Source organism: Pseudophryne corroboree, chromosome 4 (genome assembly GCF_028390025.1).
Source record: "Pseudophryne corroboree isolate aPseCor3 chromosome 4, aPseCor3.hap2, whole genome shotgun sequence".
In the NCBI taxonomy this organism is placed as follows: domain Eukaryota; kingdom Metazoa; phylum Chordata; class Amphibia; order Anura; family Myobatrachidae; genus Pseudophryne; species Pseudophryne corroboree.
In genome coordinates, this window is record NC_086447.1 from 278136303 (window position 1) to 278158966 (window position 22664).

Genomic DNA, 22664 nt, shown 5'->3' on the forward strand with positions numbered 1-22664 from the left:
GCAAGTCGACTACTGAGCGCACCAAGTTCCCTGCAGCATAGATATCAAGATCAAGCGAGCAGCCAATGATGGCCATGCTGAGCGTGACGTCACGAATCATACGAGTGGGGTGAACGGCAGGGCTGCCAGGTCATGCCATGTATGGCATTTTTTGGCATTCGTCAATTGCCTTCATATTCTTATGGTGAAACATTGAAAATGCCATAAAAGTAATGTGTGAATGCTAAAAGTATATTAATGCACCTGGCGAATGGAATGGACACACGCCTCCGCCGAACCTCTGAGACTGACTCACCGAATTCCTGGGGTTCGATCGAACTCGGGTTAAGAACCACTGCTTTAGAGTATTTATTTTGTAATGCTATAATTTATTTAGAGTTCCTAATTTACAAAAAAGTCCTAGAAATCCATATTTTGTCGCTTGATTTTAAGTTTCTTGCATTAAACTGTCTGAATATAATTTTATGCATTAGCTTTCAAAGTTATAGTTGATCATTGATCTGTTTGCACTGTGAAGATAACTCAGACACCAAATACAGTGTGTAGAGAAACCCTTTAATCAAATAAACAAGGGGAAATAATCCTTAGCCATCTTGTATAATCTGATGTAGGTCTCTTTCCAGTTAGCTTTATTGAGATATAAAATGTCTTTCTAATATGTTGTATCCATGAATCCTGTACTTTTTATTCCTAGGTACAATGACTGGTGGTGGGGGCAAGGCGATGAAAGGCAGAATGGGAAATGCAATTGTGGTTGAAATTTCAGAAGAACAGGTTAGATGTACTAGTAATTGAGGGTCCATCATTTCTCCTCTTTCCCCTACCCATCCTAATTTTCTCTAACGTCCTAGTGGATGCTGGGGACTCCGTAAGGACCATGGGGAATAGACGGGCTCCGCAGGAGACTGGGCACTCTAAAGAAAGATTCAGTACTATCTGGTGTGCACTGGCTCCTCCCTCTATGCCCCTCCTCCAGACCTCAGTTAGAATCTGTGCCCGGCCAGAGCTGGGTGCTCCTAGTGGTCTCTCCTGTGCTTGCTAGAAAAGAAAGTATTTTGTCAGGTTTTTTTATTTTCAGAGAGCTTCTGCTGGCAACAGACTCTCTGCTACGAGGGACTGAGGGGAGAGAAGCAAACCTACTCACGGCAGCTAGGTAGCGCTTCTTAGGCTACTGGACACCATTAGCTCCAGAGGGATCGAACACAGGTACCTAACCTTGATCGTCCGTTCCCGGAGCCGCGCCACCGTCCCCCTCGCAGAGCCAGAAGTGCAGAAGCATGAAGACATCGAAATCGGCGGCTGAAGACTCCTGTCTTCACTTAAGGTAGCGCACAGCACTGCAGCTGTGCGCCATTGCTCCCACAGCACACTGCACACTCCGGTCACTGTAGGGCGCAGGGGGGGGCGCCCTGGGCAGCAATTAATTACCTTTTTGGCAAAAATAGACATATATACAGTCTGGGACTGTATATATACCCGAACCCCCGCCATTTTTTACACATTAAAGCGGGACAGAAGCCCGCCGCTGAGGGGGCGGGGCCTTCTTCCTCAGCACACCAGCGCCATTTTCTCTTCACAGCTCTGCTGGAAAGACGCTCCCCAGGCTCTCCCCTGCAGTATACAGGTGCAATAGAGGGTAAAAAAGAGAGGGGGTCACATAAATTTAGGCGCAGAGATATATATTTAACAGCAGCTACGGGGTAAACACTAAGGTACAGTGTAATCCCTGGGTCATATAGCGCTGGGGTGTGTGCTGGCATACTCTCTCTCTGTCTCCCCAAAAGCCTTTGTGGGGTCCTGTCCTCAGTCAGAGCATTCCCTGTGTGTGTGCTGTGTGTCGGTACGCCTGTGTCGACATGTTTGATGAGCAAGGATACGTGGAGGCAGAACAAGTGCAGCTGAGTGTGGTGCCGCCGCCGATGGTGCCGACACCTGATTGGATGGATATGTGGAAGGTGTTAAATGATAATGTAAACTCCTTGCATAACAGATTGGATAAAACTGTAACCTTGGGACAGTCAGGGTCTCAGCCCATGCCTGATCCTACAGCGCAGATGCCGTCAGGGTCTCAAAAGCGCACACTATCCCAGATAGTTGACACAGATGTCGACACGAAATCTGACTCCAGTGTCGATGACGATGAGGCAAAGTTGCAGCCTAAAATGACTAAAGCCATCCGCTACATGATTGTAGCAATGAAGGATGTACTACACATTTCTGAGGAAAATCCTGTCCCTGACAAGAGGATTTATATGTATGGGGAGAAAAAGCATGAAGCGACTTTTCCCCCTTCACATGAATTAAATGAATTATGTGAAAAAGCGTGGGATTCCCCTGACAGGAAGGTGATAATTTCCAAGAGATTACTTATGGCGTATCCTTTCCCGCCAACGGACAGGTTACGCTGGGAATCCTCCCCTAGGGTAGACAAGGCGTTGACACGCTTGTCTAAGAAGGTGGCCCTGCCGTCTCAGGATACGGCCGCCCTAAAGGATCCTGCGGATAGAAAGCAGGAAGCTATCCTGAAGTCTGTTTATACACATTCTGGCACACTGCTGAGGCCAGCAATTGCTTCGGCCTGGATGTGTAGTGCGGTAGCTGCATGGACGGATACTCTGAGGAGATAGATACCCTGGACAGGGACACTGTTCTACTGACCCTGGCACATATCAAGGACGCGGTCCTATATATGCGGGATGCCCAGAGGGACATTTGCCTGCTGGGCTCTAGAGTTAACGCAATGTCCATTTCTGCCAGAAGGGTCTTATGGACTCGGCAATGGACAGGGGATACCGACTCTAAAAAACACATGGAGGTTTTACCTTATAAGGGTGAGGAATTGTTTGGGGACGGTCTCTCGGACCTAGTTTCCACAGCTACGGCTGGGAAGTCAAATTTCTTGCCTTATGTCCCTCCACAGCCTAAGAAAGCACCGTATTACCAAATGCAGTCCTTTCGTTCTCAGAAGAGCAAGAAGGTCAGAGGTGCGTCCTTTCTTGCCAGAGGCAGGGGTAGAGGAAAAAAGCTGCACCATGCAGCTAGTTCCCAGGAACAAAAGTCTTCCCCGGCTTCCACTAAATCCACCGCATGACGCTGGGGCTCCACAGGCGGAGCCGTGGGGGCGCATCTCCGACATTTCAGCCACCAGTGGGTTCGCTCACAGGTGGATCCTTGGGCTATACAAATTGAGTCTCAGGGATACAAGCTGGAATTCGAGGTGATGCCCCCTCACCGTTACCTAAAATCGGCCTTACCAACTTCCCCCATGGAAAGGGAGATGGTGTTGGCGGCAATTCACAAACTTTTTCTCCAGCAGGTGGTGGTCAAGGTTCCCCCCATTCAACGGGGAAGGGGCTACTATTCCACTATGTGGTACCGAAACCGGACGGTTCGGTCAGACCCATTTTAAATTTAAAATCCCTGAACATTTATCTGAAGAAATTCAAGTTCAAAATGGAATCGCTCAGAGCGGTCATTGCAAGCCTGGAAGAGGGGGATTTTATGGTGTCTCTGGACATCAAGGATGCTTACTTGCATGTCCCCATTTATCCGCCTCATCAGGAGTACCTCAGGTTTGTGGTACGGGACTGTCATTACCAATTCCAGACGTTGCCGTTTGGCCTGTCCACGGCACCGAGAGTTTTTACCAAGGTGATGGCGGAAATGATGGTGCTCCTTCGGAAGCAAGGGGTTACAATTATCCCATACTTGGACGATCTCCTCATAAAGGCGAGGTCCAGGGAGCAGTTGCTGATCAGCTTAGCACACTCTCAGGAAGTGTTGCGTCAGCACGGCTGGATTCTGAACATTCCAAAGTCGCAGCTGACAGATGCATCGGATGATCACCCTGTCCTCCAGGGCCAGGGTGTCTCTTCTGTGGTGGCTATAAGGTGCTCACCTCCTCGAGGGCCGCAGATTCGGCATACAGGACTGGGTCCTGGTGACCACGGATGCAAGCCTCCGAGGGTGGGGGGCAGTCACTCAAGGAAGGAACTTCCAAGGGCTGTGGTCAAGTCAGGAGACTTGTCTGCACATAAATATTCTGGAGCTACGGGCCATATAAAACGCCCTGAGTCAAGCGGAGCCTCTGCTTCGAGGCCAACCAGCACTGATTCAGTCAGACAACATCACGGCAGTCGCTCATGTAAACCGCCAGGGCGGCACAAGAAGCAGGGTGGCAATGGCGGAAGCCACCAGGATTCTTCGTTGGGCGGAGAATCACGTGCAAGCACTGTCAGCAGTGTTCATTCCGGGAGTGGACAACTGAGAAGCAGACTTTCTCAGCAGACACGATCTCCACCCGGGAGAGTGGGGACTTCATCAAGAAGTCTTCACGCAGATTGTAAATCGATGGGAACTGCCACAGGTGGACATGATGGCGTCCGGCCTCAACAAAAAATTAAAGAGGTATTGCGCCAGGTCAAGGGACCCTCAGGCGATAGCTATGGAAGCACTGGTGACACCGTGGGTATTCCAGTCGGTCTATGTGTTTCCTCCTCTTCCTCTCATACCCAGAGTACTGAGAATCGTAAGAAAAAGAGTGAGAACAATACTCATTGTTCCGGATTGGCCAAGAAGGACTTGGTACCCGGAACTGCAAGATATGCTCACAGAGGACCCATGGCCTCTGCCTCTCAGACAGGACCTGTTGCAACAGGGGCCCTGTCTGTTCCAAGACTTACCGCGGCTGCGTTTGACGGCATGGCGGTTGAATGCCGGATCCTGGCGGAAAAGGGCATTCCGGATGCAGTTATTCCTACGCTGATAAAGGCTAGGAAGGATGTGACCGCAAAACATTATCACCGTATATGGCGAAAATATGTTGCTTGGTGTGAGGCCAGGAAGGCCACTACAGAGGAATTCCAGCTGGGTCGATTCCTGCACTTCCTACAGTCAGGTGTGACTATGGGCCTAAAATTAGGGTCCATAAAGGTCCAGATTTCGGCCCTATCCATTTTCTTTCAAAAAGAACTGGCTTCACTGCCTGAGGTTCAGACGTTTGTTAAGGGAGTGCTGCATATTCAGCCTCCTTTTGTGCCACCAGTGGCACCTTGGGATCTTAACGTGGTCTTGGGTTTCCTGAAATCCCACTGGTTTGAGCCACTTAAGACAGTGGACCTAAAGTATCTCACGTGGAAAGTGGTCATGCTGTTGGCCTTGGCTTCAGCTAGGCGTGTGTCAGAATTGGCGGCTTTGTCATGTAAAAGCCCCTATCTGGTTTTCCATATTAATAGGGCAGAATTGCGGACTCGTCCGCAGTTTCTGCCAAAGGTGGTGTCATCTTTTCATTTGAACCAACCCATTGTGGTGCCTGCGGCTACTCGTGACTTGGAGGATTCCAAGTTGCTTGATGTAGTCAGGGCTTTGAAGATCTATGTTGCCAGGACGGCTGGAGTCAGGAAAACTGACTCGCTGTTTATCCTGTATGCATCCAACAAGCTGGGTGCTCCTGCTTCAAAGCAAACCTTTGCTCGCTGGATCTGTAACACGATTCAGCAGGCTCATTCTGCGGCTGGATTGCCGCATCCAAAATCAATGAAAGCCCATTCCACAAGGAAGGTGGGCTCTTCTTGGGCGGCTGCCCGAGGGGTCTCGGCATTACAGCTTTGCCGAGCTGCTACTTGGTCGGGTTCAAACACATTTGCAAAATTCTACAAGTTTGATACCCTGGCTGAGGAGGACCTGGTGTTTGCCCATTCGGTGCTGTAGAGTCATCCGCACTCTCCCGCCCGTTTGGGAGCTTTGGTATAATCCCCATGGTCCTTACGGAGTCCCCAGCATCCACTAGGACGTTAGAGAAAATAAGAATTTACTCACCGGTAATTCTATTTCTCGTAGTCCGTAGTGGATGCTGGGCGCCCGTCCCAAGTGCGGACTTTCTGCAATACGTGTATATAGTTATTGCTTAACAAAGGGTTATGGTTATGTAGCATCGGTTGAGTGATGCTCATTTGTTGTTCATACTGTTAACTGGGTAAGTTTATAACAAGTTGTACAGTGTGATTGGTGTGGCTGGTATGAGTCTTACCCTGGATTCCAAAATCCTTTCCTTGTAATGTCAGCTCTTCCGGGCACAGTTTCCTTAACTGAGGTCTGGAGGAGGGGCATAGAGGGAGGAGCCAGTGCACACCAGATAGTACTGAATCTTTCTTTAGAGTGCCCAGTCTCCTGCGGAGCCCGTCTATTCCCCATGGTCCTTACGGAGTCCCCAGCATCCACTACGGACTACGAGAAATAGAATTACCGGTGAGTAAAATCTTATTTTATTTGTTTTGTCTTATTTGCAGCTGCAAAAGATGGAGTCCAAACTGAAATCTGACTCTGATAAAGCAACAGCAATTCAGGATTGCAAAGTAGATCTTGAGGAACAGCTGTCTAAATTGCGGCAATCCACAAGACAGATGAAGAATACCTTTGAGAAGTACACAGCCAGTTTGCAGGTAAATACACTTTTTCTTTTATATGTGCATTACTTTTGTTTCATAAGATCAGTATAGACACTGTACGGTTTAACGGTGGTTTGTTACTTTTTAGAATCTTTCTGAGCAAGAGGCACACCTGAAAACTCAGGTCAAAGAGCTCGAGACCAATGTAGCTGCCGCTGCACCTGACAAAAATCAACAAAAGCAGATGGATAAAAGCTTGGAAACTTTTACAAAGGGTAGGCATTCTAGTTGGCTCTGGCAATTCCCCATCACCCTTCAGGGTTCGGGGCTTGGCTGTATCATTTGCAAATCCGTACTAATGCCATAACTGGTATGGATTTCCATGATGCATAAACAGGATAAATAAACAAGAACTAATGGTGCATACACACTATGCAATTCGTGTTTCCCAGCCTCGCCCGGGCTGCCGACATAGTGTATACACCAGTGGTTCCCAAACTTTTTTGAATATTTTTCACTGCACCCCTAGGCCAAAAGTTTCTTGTTGAGAAATTTATAAAGAAATACTACATTTAGTAAATTGTGTATTTCATCCTTAGGTTCAATTGTGTGGCGACAGACGAGATTTGTTTGTCCACATATTTTATGGTTGGCAGCCACCAGCACTGATTTTGCCTATTACACTGACCATAAATAATCTGAATTGGTCCTGGGCCACGAATCCAAGGCTCCCCTGCAAGTGTCCCGAGGCACCCCACGGTGTCACAGCGCACAGTTTGTGAACCACTGGTTTACACACTGTGTGATATCGCACAGTAACGTCATGCCAGCCCATGCATGCAGCTTTGGACGATTTTCCAAATTGAGCTGCATGCACAGGCAACACAGGGGTACGATAACGATGTGTGGGATTGCGCATCATTCATTGTTTGCAGCATATACACACTGGCCAATATCGTAAACAGTATCACTCAGGAGGGTAAAAATGAGCGATATTGTTTACAATATCACCTAGTGTGTATGCACCTTTACTATTTGTGATCACCGTAAAAGTCCAAATGTTAATATTTTTGCAAAGAGGGATAATTAATTTGCTGCATTCTAGCAAAGGGATTAAAACCTAAACATTACAAAGCACTGCAAACATTCCCTAATCATGGTATTTTTTTCTTTTAAATCACATATGAGAACATACTGTCGTTGATGTGAGTGATGTTTTTTTTTACCCCTTATTTTATTGAATGAAGAGTATGAAAAGGCTGCAGAGAAAGCTGGAAAAGTAGAAGCAGAAGTAAAGAGACTTCACAAACTCATAGTTGATATCAACAACCATAAATTAAAAGCTCAGCAGGACAAACTAGATAAGATCAACAAAGACGTAGATGAGTGTGTCTCTTCTATAACAAAAGCTCAAGTGTCAATCAAGACTGCAGACAGGTATGTAAAAAGCATGGTACAATGGAATTGCTGATGCATTAAATTCTAATACATAAGCCATGAAACCTCAGGTAAACTGTACATAAAGAGCATACAGTTGTGTCCTCATACATCTTGCAGCAGTCACACCAGATAACATGAGAATATTCTAGAGATGGGCTCCTTTTTTCATGAAAATGTGTATTATTCACAGCACAATGCGACCAGGATGCGCACACAGTCCGTGCTGATTTAATTTGGTTGGACACTTTTATATCTGTTTGTAACGGAGTCCCTGAATATATACACATACAGCTGCATCTATTTTCTACTCTGCTCTATATACAGTCTGTCACACGATATAAAAGTGTCATTTAATCCACACAATCTCATGCATCCTAGCGGCGTTACATTGTGAATAACCCATATTTTCTCTTACGTCCTAGAGGATGCTGGGGTCCATTTTCTACCATGGGGAATAGACTGGTCCTTTGGGAGCCACTGGCACTTTAAGAGTTTAATAGTGTGGGCTGGCCCCTCCCTCTATGCCCCTCCTACCAGACTAAGTTTAGAAAATGTGCCAGGAGGAGCCGATCACAGCTAGGGGAGCTCCTAGGAGTTTTTGTAGTTGTTGTTTTTTTTTTTTTTTTCTCAGAGTTGTTAGGTACAGAAAGGCTGCTGGCAACAGCCTCCCTGCTTTGTGGGACTTAGGAGGGGGGGGGGGGGGGGGGGGGGGTAGGAACCACCTTTTGAAGTTAATGGTTCTTTATTTCTGCGGACAGGACACTGTGCTCCTGAGGGTGCGGATCGCAAGCCCACGAGGCGACCGCTCACTCCCGCAGCACGGCCGCCACCCCTAACAAAGCCAGAAGAAAGAAGTGGCGAGTACAGCGCCGTCGCGGCCCGGTTAGTGGGTCGCCGGTGGGAATGGCGGCACAAGGGTGGGAGCGCAGCTCTGACAGGCTGCGCTCCATGAAGGCTCAGCAACATGAATATGTAGATGCTGCTGACGGGCGTCCTGGGCCAGTGCAATCACCCTAAGACTGGTAAATACAGCTAACGGGCTAATCCCGCTGTTGGCATCAAAGACCTCAGAGCAGTATAATCTAATTTCTCTGACGTCCTAGTGGATGCTGGGAACTCTGTAAGGACCATGGGGAATAGCGGGCTCCGAAGGAGGCTGGGCACTCTAGAAAAGATTTATGACTACCTGGTGTGCACTGGCTCCTCCCACTATGACCCTCCTCCAAGCCTCAGTTAGATTTTGTGCCCGGCCGAGGTTGGATGCACACTAGGGGCTCTCCTGAGCCTTTAGAAAGAAAGATAGAAATTATGTTTTTTATTTTCAGTGAGACCTGCTGGCAACAGGCTCACTGCAGCGAGGGACTAAGGGGAGAAGAAGCGAACCTGCCTGCTTGCAGCCAGCTTGGGCTTCTTAGGCTACTGGACACCATTAGCTCCAGAGGGATCGACCGCAAGCCCAGTCCTTGGTGTTCGGTCCTGGAGCCGCGCCGCCGTCCCCCTTACAGAGCCAGAAGCAAGAAGAGGTCCGGAAAATCGGCGGCAGAAGACATCAGTCTTCACCAAGGTAGCGCACAGCACTGCAGCTGTGCGCCATTGCTCCTCACACACACTTCACACTCCGGTCACTGAGGGTGCAGGGCGCTGGGGGGGGGGGCGCCCTGAGAAGCAATAATAACACCTTGGCTGGCAAAAATACCACAATATATAGCCCCAGAGGCTATATATGTGGAAAATACCCCTGCCAGAATATAGGAAAAAGCGGGAGAATAGTCCGCGGAAAAGGGGCGGAGCTATCTCCCTCAGCACACTGGCGCCATTTCTCCTTCACAGATCCGCTGGAAGGAAGCTCCCTGGCTCTCCCCTGCAGTCAACACTACAGAAAAGGGTAAAAAAAGAGGGGGGGGGCACTAAATTTAGGCGCAGTATACAATTATATAGAAAAAGCAGCTATAGGGGACATAACTCAGTTAGTCCCTGCATTATATAGCGCTCTGGTGTGTGCTGGCATACTCTCACTCTGTCCCCCCAAAGGGCTTTTGTGGGTCCTGTCCTCTGTTGGAGCATTCCCTGTGTGTGTGCGCGGTGTGTCGGTACGGCTGTGTCGACATGTTTGAGGATAATGATGTGGAGACGGAGCAGATGCCTTTAGAAGGGATGTCACCCCCTGCGGGGCAGACACCTGAGTGGTTGAGCTTATGGAAGGAAATGAGTGCACGTATAGACTCCTTACATAAGAAATTTGACGACATGCCAAATGTGGGACAGCCGACTTCTCAGCCCGTGCCTGTCCAGGCGTCGCACAGGTCATCAGGGGCTCTAAAACGCCCGCTACCTCAGACTGCAGACCCAGATGTCGACACTGATACGGACACCAGTGTCGACGACGATGAGTCTAACCTGATGCCCACTAGAGGCAATGAAAGAGGTGTTACACATTTCTGATATAAATACAGGTACCACTAAAAAGGGTATTATGTTTGGGGAGAAAAAACTACCTGTAGTTTTTCCCCCATCAGATGAATTAAATGAAGTGTGTGAAGAAGCGTGGGCTTTCCCTGATAAAAAATTGGTAATTCCTAAGAAGGTACTAATGGCGTTCCCTTTCCCGCCAGAGGATAGGTCACGTTGGGAAACACCTCCTAGAGTGGATAAAGCGCTCACACGTTTGTCTAAAAAGGTGGCACTACCATCTCCGGATACGGCCGCCCTCAAGGAACCTGCTGATAGAAAGCAGGAGGCGATCCTGAAGTCTGTATATACACACTCGGGCATTATACTTAGGCCAGCTATTGCGTCAGCTTGGATGTGCAGTGCTGCCTCTGCGTGGTCAGATAAACTGTCAGAAAATATTGACACATTAGACAGAGACACGATCCTGCTAACCATAGACCATATCAAAGACTCAGTCTTATATATGAGAGATGCACAGAGGGAAATCTGCCGACTGGCATCTAAAGTAAGTGCATTGTCCATTTCTGCTAGGAGAGGCTTATGGACTCGCCAGTGGACAGGAGATGCAGATTCTAAAAGGCACATGGAAGTGTTGCCATATAAGGGTGAGGAATTATTTGGGGATGGTCTCTCGGACCTAGTTTCCACAGCAACGTCTGGGAAGTCAGCATTTTTACCCCATGTCCCCTCACAGCCTAAGAAGGCGCCGTTTTATCAGGTTCAGTCCTTTCGGACCCAGAAAAACAGGCGTGGAAAAGGCGGGTCCTTTCTGTCCAGAGGCAGAGGTAGGGGAAAAAGGCTGCAACAAACAGCAGGTTCCCAGGAGCAAAAGTCCTCCCCCGCTTCTTCTTCCAAGTCCGCCGCATGACGGTGGGGCTCCACAGGCGGAGCCAGGTACGGTGGGGGGCCGCCTCAAGAATTTCAGCGATCAGTGGGCTCGCTCACAGGTGGATCCCTGGATCCTTCAAATAGTATCTCAGGGGTACAAACTGGAATTCGAGGCGTCTCCACCCCACCGGTTCCTAAAATCTGCCTTGCCGATTGCTCCCTCAGACAGGGAGGCGGTGATAGCGGCAATTCACAAGCTGTATTCCCAGCAGGTGATAATCAAGGTACCCCTACTTCAACAAGGCCGGGGTTACTATTCCACACTATTTGTGGTACCGAAACCGGACGGTTCGGTGAGACCCATTTTAAATTTGAAATCCTTGAACACATACATAAAAAAATTCAAGTTCAAGATGGAATCGCTCAGGGCGGTTATTGCAAGCCTGGACGAGGGGGATTACATGGTATCCCTGGACATCAAGGATGCTTACCTGCATGTCCCCATTTACTATCCTCACCAGGAGTACCTCAGATTTGTGGTACAGGATTGCCATTACCAATTCCAGACGCTGCCGTTTGGACTGTCCACGGCACCGAGGGTATTTACCAAGGTGATGGCGGAAATGATGATACTCCTTCGAAAAAAGGGAGTTTTAATTATCCCGTACTTGGACGATCTCCTAATAAAAGCGAGGTCCAAGGAACAGTTGTTGGTGGGAGTAGCACTATCTCAGGAGGTGCTGCACCAACACGGCTGGATTCTGAATATCCCAAAGTCACAGCTGGTTCCGACGACACGGCTACTGTTCCTGGGTATGATTCTGGATACAGTCCAGAAAAAAAGTGTTTCTCCTGGAGGAGAAAGCCAGGGAGTTGTCATCTCTAGTCAGAGACCTCCTGAAACCAAAACAGGTATCAGTGCATCGCTGCACGCGGGTCCTGGGAAAGATGGTGGCTTCTTACAAAGCAATTCCCTTCGGCAGGTTCCATGCCAGAATCTTTCAGTGGGACCTGTTGGACCAGTGGTCAGGATCGCATCTTCAGATGCATCGCTTAATAACCCTGTCTCCAAGAACCAGGGTGTCTCTACTGTGGTGGCTGCAGAGTGCCCATCTTCTAGAGGGCCGCAGGTTCGGCATACAGGACTGGGTCCTGGTGACCACGGATGCCAGCCTTCGAGGCTGGGGGGCAGTCACACAGGGAAGAAACTTCCAAGGACTATGGTCGAGTCAGGAGACTTCCCTTCACATAAATATTCTGGAACTAAGGGCCATCTACAATGCCCTAAGTCAAGCAAAATCCCTGCTCCTACACCAGCCGGTGCTGATCCAGTCAGACAACATCACGGCAGTCGCCCATGTAAATCGACAGGGAGGCACAAGAAGCAGGGTGGCGATGGCAGAAGCCACAAGAATTCTCCGATGGGCGGAGAATCGTGTACTAGCACTGTCAGCAGTGTTCATTCCGGGAGTGTACAACTGGGAAGCAGACTTCCTCAGCAGACACGACCTCCACCCGGGAGAGTGGGGACTTCATCCAGAAGTTTTCCAGATGCTGGTAAACCGTTGGGATAAACCACAGGTGGACATGATGGCGTCCCACCTCAACAAAAAGTTAAAAAGATATTGCGCCAGGTCAAGGGACCCTCAGGCGATAGCTGTGGACGCTCTAGTGACACCGTGGGTGTACCAGTCGGTTTATGTGTTCCCTCCTCTGCCTCTCATACCAAAGGTATTGAGAATAATAAGAAAGCGAGGAGTAAACACAATTCTCGTGGTTCCGGATTGGCCAAGACGAGCGTGGTACCCGGAACTTCAAGAGATGCTCTCAGAGGACCCGTGGCCTCTACCGCTCAGACAGGACCTGCTACAGCAGGGGCCCTGTCTGTTCCAAGACTTACCGCGGCTGCGTTTGACGGCATGGCGGTTGAACACCGGATACTGAAGGAAAAGGGTATTCCAGAAGAAGTAATTCCTACGCTTAAGGCCAGGAAAGATGTTACGGCAAAGCATTATCACCGCGTATGGCGGAAATATGTTGCATGGTGCGAGGCAAAAAAGGCCCCAACAGAGGAATTTCAGCTGGGTTGATTTCTGCATTTCCTGCAAGCAGGAGTGAATATGGGCCTAAAGCTAGGCTCCATTAAAGTACAGATCTCGGCTCTGTCGATTTTTTTTCTTTCAAAAAGAACTAGCTTCAGTACCTGAAGTTCAGACATTTGTGAAGGGAGTGCTGCATATTCAGCCCCCGTTTGTGCCCCCTGTGGCACCTTGGGATCTCAACGTGGTGTTGAGTTTCTTAAAATCACATTGGTTTGAGCCACTTAAAACCGTGGATCTAAAATATCTCACGTGGAAAGTGGTCATGTTATTGGCCTTGGCTTCAGCCAGGCGAGTGTCAGAATTGCCGGCTTTATCATGTAAAAGCCCTTATCTGATTTTCCATATGGATAGGGCAGAATTGAGGACTCGTCCCCAGTTTCTACCTAAGGTGGTGTCAGCGTTTCACCTGAACCAGCCTATTGTGGTGCCTGCGGCTACTAAGGATTTGGAGGACTCCAAGTTGCTAGACGTTGTCAGGGCCCTGAAAATATGTTTCCAGTACGGCTGGAGTCAGAAAATCTGACTCGCTGTTTATCCTGTATGCACCCAACAAGCTGGGTGCTCCTGCTTCTAAGCAGACTATTGCTCGCTGGATTTGTAGTACAATTCAGCTTGCACATTCTGTGGCAGGCCTGCCACATCCAAAATCTGTAAATGCCCATTCCACAAGGAAAGTGGGCTCATCTTGGGCGGCTGCCCGAGGGGTCTCGGCTTTACAACTTTGCCGAGCAGCTACTTGGTCAGGGGCAAACACGTTTGCAAAATTTTACAAATTTGATACCCTGGCTGAGGAGGACCTAGAGTTCTCTCATTCGGTGCTGCAGAGTCATCCGCACTCTCCCGCCCGTTTGGGAGCTTTGGTATAATCCCCATGGTCCTTACGGAGTTCCCAGCATCCACTAGGACGTCAGAGAAAATAAGAATTTACTCACCGGTAATTCTATTTCTCGTAGTCCGTAGTGGATGCTGGGCGCCCATCCCAAGTGCGGATTGTCTGCAATACTTGTAAATAGTTATTGTTAACTAAAGGGTTATTTGTTGAGCCATCTGTTGAGGCTCAGTTGTTTTTCATACTGTCAAACTGGATATAGTATCACGAGTTGTACAGTGTGATTGGTGTGGCTGGTATGAGTCTTACCCGGGATTCAAAATCCTTCCTTATTATGTCAGCTCGTCCGGGCACAGTGTCCTAACTGAGGCTTGGAGGAGGGTCATAGTGGGAGGAGCCAGTGCACACCAGGTAGTCATAAATCTTTCTAGAGTGCCCAGCCTTCTTCGGAGCCCGCTATTCCCCATGGTCCTTACGGAGTTCCCAGCATCCACTACGGACTACGAGAAATAGAATTACCGGTGAGTAAATTCTTATTTTTGCGGGTAGCTGCGCACCATTACAGGGGATAGGGCTTCTCAGAGCTGGTCCAGCACTCACCAGCACCATTTTCTCCCTGCAGATCACCGAAGCAGGATGCTGACAGGGAGCGCTGACCCCAACATAACTCCAGTTATCCTCTGCGGTACCAGGGTATTATAGACAGGGGGGAGAGTGTAGTTGGTACTAATTACCTGTTAAGGTAGGTTAGTCAGCGCTGGGCTTTTATGATGATAACTGCCCACAGGGGCGCTGTGTGGCTGGCTCCTCATACTCTGTGACTCTCTGAAGGTACTCTGGGGGAAACTGTGTCTGACATTTTCCTGTATGTGTGTGTAAGTGTATATATCCACATTACCATGTCTAAGGGCTCTGTGTCATGTGCTGCAGAGTGTGTATCTTCTCCTGAGGAGTCTATTTCATGTACTCAGGACTGCAATGTGCTTTCACAGCCTTCTGAATCCGAACCCTCATGGGTGGATTCTTTAAGGGGAATGATATCCCAGATTTCATCAAGGGTGTCACATAATGAGAAAGAGACGCAGTTTTTGAGAAAATATGTAGAGGGTTTGAAGTATTCAGCTCCCACTACTTCCTCAAATACCCCACCTACATACCCGAAAAAACTTACACTTGCCCAGATGACACGGATACCGACTCTGATACAGGAGACGGTGATGGGGATTTGCAGGAGGGTGATGCATCCCTTGCTAAAGGGGTGCAGCTAATGATTGAAGCCATTAGGGATGTTTTACATATTTCTGATAAGGTACCTGAACAAGTAGAGAAATCTTATTTTACATAAAATAGGAAATCCCCGCTTACCTTCCCTGCTTCTAAGGAGTTAAACTCGCTGGGGGAGATTCAAATGTTTGAAAAGTTGGTTGGGTGTCTGTTTTTTCCTGTCTATTAGATGGGGGAAAAACAGACTCCCAACTGCTTTTTCAAACATTTGAATCTCCCCCTTTATTTGAAAAATACTGGGAAAACCCGGAGAAAAAACTCTAGATCCCTAAAAGAATTCTCATTGCTTTCCCATTCCCTGAACAGGATAGAAAGAAGTGGGAAAACCCACCTATAGTAGACGCTTCTGTATCTAGGTTGTCTAAAAAGGTGGTTTTACCTGTCCCTGGTTCAACCGCCTTAAGAGCCGGCTGACCGCAAGATTGAGACTACGTTCAAATCACTATTGCTTGTGTGTGGATTTCTAAAGCCATAGTAAAGTGGTCAGGCACATTACTAGAGATACTATGGATAGTAGTGACATTGACTTGTTTTTACGTCAAATACAGGATTCTGCTGGCTTCATGGTGAAGGCCATGAAGGATCTTGGCATGCTGAATGCACGGGCTACTTCCATGGTGGTGACGGCATGCAGAGGACTCTAGCTATGCCAATGGACTGCGGATGCAGAATCCAAGAAAAGTGTGGAGAACCTACCCTTCGCAGGACAGCTCTGTTTGGGGAAGCATTGGATGCGTGGACCTCCATAGCAACTGTGGGTAAGTCAACCTTCCTCCCCTCAGCAGTACCACCGACTGGGAAATCTTATCCTGCGTCTACACTGCAGTCCTTTGGGACCGCAAAATTTAAAATCCAAATCCGCTTCCACGTTCTTCAGGGGTGGTCGGGGAAAATCCAGAAAACCTGACCAACAGGTTCTCAGGAACAGAAACCAGGTTCTGCTTCCTCAAAATCTTCAGCATGATGGTGGACCTCCCAGCCTGGAGATCGGGCAGGTGGGAGCGAGACTAAAAGATTTCAGTCACATCTGGGTGTCGTCATGCCTAGACACCTGGGTTACAGACATTGTTACCCAGGGCTACAGACTGGAGTTTCAGGAACTCCCACCTCACAGATTCTTCAAAACAGGCTTACCAGTTTTGCTGGCAGAAAGTTCTATCCTGCAGGAAGCCATTCAAAAATTGGTCCAAACAAATGTTATTGTTCCAGTTCCACCTCACCTAAAACGCAAGGGTTATTACTCAAACCTGTTTGTGGTACCGAAACTGGAAGGTTCGGTAAGGCCGATATTAAACCTAAAGTCATTGAACCCCTACTTGATGGAATTGAAATTCAAGATGGAGTCTCTGAGAACGGTGATCTCAGGTCTGGAGGAGGGGGAGTTCCTGGTATCCCTGGATATCAAGGATGCATACCTTCACATTCCGATCTGACCACCACACCAGGCTTATCTCAGGTTTGCGCTGCTGGATTGTCACTCCGTTTCAGGCTCAGCCTTTTGGCACCGAGAGTGTTCACCAAGGTCATGACAGAGATGATGCTAATCCGCAGGCAAGGAGTGAACATAATTCCATAGCTGGACGATCTGCTGATAAAAGCATCTTCCAGGGAGAGGTTGTTGCAGAGTATTGCTCTCTCAACTCGACTACTCCAGGATCATGGGTGGGTCCTGAACCTTCCAAAGTCACATTTGGAGCCGACAAGGAGACTGACCTTCCTGAGGATGATACTCAACACGGAAGTGCAGAGGGTGTTTCTACCAGTAGAGAAAGTGTTGGTGATCCAATCAATGGTACGGGATGTCCTGAAGCCAGCCCAGGTACCGGTTCATCAGTGCATTCGCCTTCTGGGGAAGTTGGTAACCTACGAGGCTCTTCAGTACGGAATATTCCATGCAAGGTTCTTACAATTAGATCTCCTAGACAAATGGTCGTGATCACATCTTCATATGCACCAACGGATACGCTTGTTGCCGAAAGCCAGAATTTCACTCCTCTGGTGGCTGCAGACTTCTCACCTACTCGAGGGCCGCATGTTTGGGATTCAGAATTTGATCCTTCTAACCATGGATGCAAGTCTCAGAGGTTGGGGAGTGGTCACCCAAGGGGAAAACTTTGAAGGAGAGTGGTCAAGTCTGGAATCCATCCTTCCGATAAACATTCTGGAACTTAGGGCCATATACAACGGCCTTCTACAAGCGGCACATCTTCTGCAAGATCAGGCCATTCAGGTTGTTGGACAATTTAACGGCAGTGTCCTACATAAACTGACACGGGTAACAAGAATCCTCCTCTGGGCAGAAAGGCTCGCGGTGGCGCTATCTGCTATCTTCATTCTAGGAGTGGACAACTGGGAAGCAGACTTCCTCAGCATACGCGATCTCCATCCAGGAGGATGGAGCCTCCACCCGGAGGTGTTCGCAGAGGTGACAAGCTGATGTGGTGTACCTCAGGTAGACCTGATGGCCTCTCTCCTCAACAAGAAGCTTCGGAAGTACTGTTCCAGGTCGAGAGACCCACAGGCGGTGGACATACTGGTAACTCCGTGGGTGTTCCAGTCAGTGCATGTATACCCTCCACTTCCACTCATCCCAAGGATTATCAAACAAACTAATAAAAAGAACAAGAGTTCAGGTGATCCTCATTGCTCCGGACTGTCCAAGGAGGGCTTGGTACGCGGATCTTCTGTAATTACTGCTGGAGGATCCGAGGCCTCTTCCTCTTCGCGAGGACTTTCTGCAACAGGGGCCATTCGCCTAGCAAGACTTACAGCGGCTACGTTTGATGGCATGGAGTTTGAGCGCCAGATCTTGGCTCAGAAGAGTATTCTGAAAAAAGGTCATTCCTACGCTGATACAAGCTAGGAAGGGGGTTACGTCTAAACATTACCATCGGATTTGGAAAAAGTATGTGTCTTGGTGTGAATCTAAGAAGTTTCCAACGGTGGAGTTTCAACTGGGACGGTTTCTCCTCTTTCTGCAAGCAGATCTGGATGGTGTTATGCTTGGGCTCCATAAAGGTCCAGATTTCGTCCATGTCCATTTTCTTCCAGAAACTATTGACTGCCCTCCCTGAGGTTCAGACATTCTTGAAAGGGGTTCTGCACATCCAACCACCCTTTGTGCCTCCTACGGCACCTTGGGATCTTAATGTGGTGCTGCAGTTCCTGCGATCGGATTGCTTCGAACCTTTGCATGTGGTGGACGTCAAGTTTCTTACTTGGCAGGCAGTCACACTGTTGGCATTTTCATCTGCTAGACGTGTGTCTGAATTAGGGGCTTTGTCTTGCAAGAGTCCCTATTTGATTTTCCGTGACTATAGAGCTGAACTCCGAACACGTCAGAAATTTCTTCCTAGGGTTGTGTCTGCTTTTCATATCAACCAGCCTATTGTGCCAGTGGCTACTGACTCCTCAATTACATCAAAGTCCTTGGATGTGGTGAGGGCTTTGAAGATTTATGTGAAGAGAACCTCTTGTCACAGAAAGTCGGACGCTATGTTCGTCATTTATTATCCCAACAAGGTTGGGTGTCCTGCTTCTAAGTAGACAATTTCTCGTTGGATCAGGTTTACTATCCAGCATGCTTAGTCTACGGCAGGCTTGCCGTGTCCAAAATCTGTTAAGGCCCACTCTACTCGTAAAGTGGGTTCCTCCTGGGCGGCTGCCCAGGGTGTCTCGGCTTTACAGCTTTGCTGAGCAGCTACTTGGTCTGGGTCGAACACGTTTTCTAAGTTCTACAAGTTCGATACTTTGGCCTCTGAGGACCTAAAGTTTTGTCATTTTAATTACCTACCGGTAAATCCTTTTCTCGTAGTCCGTAGAGGATGCTGGGTGCTTCGTATTCCTGCATTGTTACTTGGTTCAGTATTATTGTTTCAGCTGTTGCTGAATTGTTCCAAGTTGGTTAGCTTGGCTTTCCTTCTTTGTTATGTGTGATCTGGTGTGAATCTCACCACTATCTGTGTATTTCCTTCTGTCGAAGTATGTCCGTCTCCTCGGGCACAGTTTCTAGACTGTCTGGTAGGAGGGGCATAGAGGGAGGAGCCAGCCCACACTATTAAACTCTTAAAGTGGCAGTGGCTCCCAAAGGACCAGTCTGTACCCCCATGGTACTAATGTGGACCCCAGCATCCTCCTATGGACTACGAGAAAAGGATTTACCGGTAGGTAATTCCTATTTTCTCTATCGTCCTAAGTGGATGCTGGGGTTCCTGAAAGGACCATGGGGAATAGCGGCTCCGCAGGAGACAGGGCACAAAAGTAAAGCTTTTACAGGTCAGGTGGTGTGTACTGGCTCCTCCCCCTATGACCCTCCTCCAGACTCCAGTTAGATTTTTGTGCCCGGCCGAGAAGGGTGCAATTCTAGGTGGCTCTCATAAAGAGCTGCTTAGAGAGTTTAGCTTAGGTTTTTTATTTTACAGTGATTCCTGCTGGCAACAGGATCACTGCAACGAGGGACAGAGGGGAGAAGAAGTGAACTCACCTGCGTGCAGGATGGATTGGCTTCTTGGCTACTGGACATGAAGCTCCAGAGGGACGATCACAGGTACAGCCTGGATGGTCACCGGAGCCACGCCGCCGGCCCCCTCACAGATGCTGAAGCAAGAAGAGGTCCAGAATCGGCGGCTGAAGACTCCTGCAGTCTTCTTAAGGTAGCGCACAGCACTGCAGCTGTGCGCCATTTTCCTCTCAGCACACTTCACACGGCAGTCACTGAGGGTGCAGGGCGCTGGGGGGGGGCGCCCTGGGAGGCAAATGTAAACCTTTAAAAAGGCTAAAAATACCTCACATATAGCCCCAGAGGCTATATGGAGATATTTACCCCTGCCTAAATGTACTAAATAGCGGGAGACGAGCCCGCCGGAAAAGGGGCGGGGCCTATCTCCTCAGCACACGGCGCCATTTTCTGTCACAGCTCCGCTGGTCAGGAAGGCTCCCAGGTCTCTCCCCTGCACTGCACTACAGAAACAGGGTATAACAGAGAGGGGGGGCAAAATAAATGGCAATATATTAATATAAAAGCAGCTATAAGGGAGCACTTAATCATAAGGCTATCCCTGTCATATATAGCGCTTTTTGGTGTGTGCTGGCAGACTCTCCCTCTGTCTCCCCAAAGGGCTAGTGGGTCCTGTCTTCGTATAGAGCATTCCCTGTGTGTCTGCTGTGTGTCGGTACGTGTGTGTCGACATGTATGAGGACGTTATTGGTGTGGAGGCGGAGCAATTGCCAAATATGAGGATGTCACCTTCTAGGGGGTCGACACCAGAATGGATGCCTTATTTGTGGAATTACGGGATAGCGTCAACTCGCTTAAGCAGTCGTTTGCCGACATGAGGCGGCCGGACACTCACTTAGTGCCTGTCCAGGCGCCTCAAACACCGTCAGGGGCTGTAAAACGCCCCTTGCCTCAGTCGGTCGACACAGACCCAGACACAGGCACTGATTCCGGTAGTGAAGGTGACGAATCAACCGTATTTTCCAAAAGGGCCACACGTTATCTGATTTTGGCAATAAAGGAGATGTTACATTTAGCTGATACTACAGGTACCACTAAACAGGGTATTATGTGGGGTGTGAAAAAACTACCAGTAGTTTCTCTATCGTCCTAAGTGGATGCTGGGGTTCCTGAAAGGACCATGGGGAATAGCGGCTCCGCAGGAGACAGGGCACAAAAAAGTAAAGCTTTACTAGGTCAGGTGGTGTGCACTGGCTCCTCCCCCTATGACCCTCCTCCAGACTCCAGTTAGATTTTGTGCCCGAACGAGAAGGGTGCAATCTAGGTGGCTCTCCTAAAGAGCTGCTTAGAGAAAGTTTAGTTTAGGTTTTTTTCTTTACAGTGAGTCCTGCTGGCAACAGGATCACTGCAACGTGGGACTTAGGGGGAAAGTAGTAAACTCACCTGCATGCAGAGTGGATTTGCTGCTTGGCTACTGGACACCATTAGCTCCAGAGGGATCGAACACAGGCCCAGCCGTGGAGTCCGGTCCCGGAGCCGCGCCGCCGACCCCCTTGCAGATGCTGAAGCGTGAAGAGGTCCGGAAACCGGCGGCTGAAGACTCCTCAGTCTTCATAAGGTAGCGCACAGCACTGCAGCTGTGCGCCATTTTCCTCTCAGCACACTTCACTGGGCAGTCACTGAGGGTGCAGAGCGCTGGGGGGGGGCGCTCTGAGAGGCAAATATAAACCTTATACAAGGCTAAAAATACCTCACATATAGCCCATAGGGGCTATATGGAGATATTTAACCCCTGCCTGACTGGAAAAATAGCGGGAGAAGAACCCGCCGAAAAAGGGGCGGGGCCTATCTCCTCAGCACACGGCGCCATTTTCTGTCACAGCTCCGCTGGTCAGAACGGCTCCCAGGTCTCTCCCCTGCACTGCACTACAGAAACAGGGTAAAACAGAGAGGGGGGGCACATTAATGGCTATATATATATATATTAAAGCAGCTATAAGGGAGCACTTAATATAAGGATATCCCTTGTATATATAGCGCTTTGTGGTGTGTGCTGGCAGACTCTCCCTCTGTCTCCCCAAAAGGGCTAGTGGGTCCTGTCTTCATTAGAGCATTCCCTGTGAGTTTGCGGTGTGTGTCGGTACGTGGTGTCGACATGTATGAGGACGATATTGGTGTGGAGGCGGAGCAATTGCCAAATATGCAGATGTCACCCCCCAGGGGGTCGACACCAGAATGGATGCCTTTATTTGTGGAATTACGTGATGGTTTATCTTCCCTTAAACAGTCAGTTGAGGACATGAGGCGGCCGGACAATCAATTAATGCCTGTCCAGGCGCCTCAAACACCGTCAGGGGCTGTAAAACGCCCTTTGCCTCAGTCGGTCGACACAGACCCAGACACGGGCACTGATTCCAGTGACGACGGTAGAAATTCAAACGTATTTTCCAGTAGGGCCACACGTTATATGATTTTGGCAATGAAGGAGACGTTACATTTAGCTGATACTACAGATACCGTAAAACAGGGTATTATGTATGGTGTGAAAAAACTACAAACAGTTTTTCCTGAATCAGAAGAATTAAATGACGTGTGTGATGAAGCGTGGGTTGCTCCTGATAAAAAGTTGATAATTTCAAAAAAGTTATTGGCATTATACCCTTTCCCGCCAGAGGTTAGGGCGCGCTGGGAAACACCCCCTAAGGTGGACAAGGCGCTCACACGCTTATCCAAACAAGTGGCGTTACCCTCTCCTGAGACGGCCGCACTTAAGGATCCATCAGATAGAAAGATGGAAGTTATTCAAAAGAATATATACACACATGCAGGTGTTATACTACGACCAGCTATAGCAACTGCCTGGATGTGCAGTGCTGGAGTAGTTTGGT

At 48.8% G+C, this 22664-nt stretch overlaps 1 protein-coding gene across 2 annotated transcripts in view; it reads left to right on the forward strand.

Annotated features, from left to right (window-relative positions):
* Window positions 1-22664, forward strand: part of SMC4 (structural maintenance of chromosomes 4) — a 226601-nt gene that overhangs the window by 127351 nt on the left and 76586 nt on the right. For both annotated transcript variants that reach the window (XM_063916157.1, XM_063916156.1), the window contains exons 15-18: window positions 695-774; window positions 6288-6440; window positions 6535-6661; window positions 7634-7823. In XM_063916157.1, the coding sequence (XP_063772227.1) occupies window positions 695-774; window positions 6288-6440; window positions 6535-6661; window positions 7634-7823 (550 nt within the window). The remainder of the gene's footprint in view (window positions 1-694; window positions 775-6287; window positions 6441-6534; window positions 6662-7633; window positions 7824-22664) is intronic.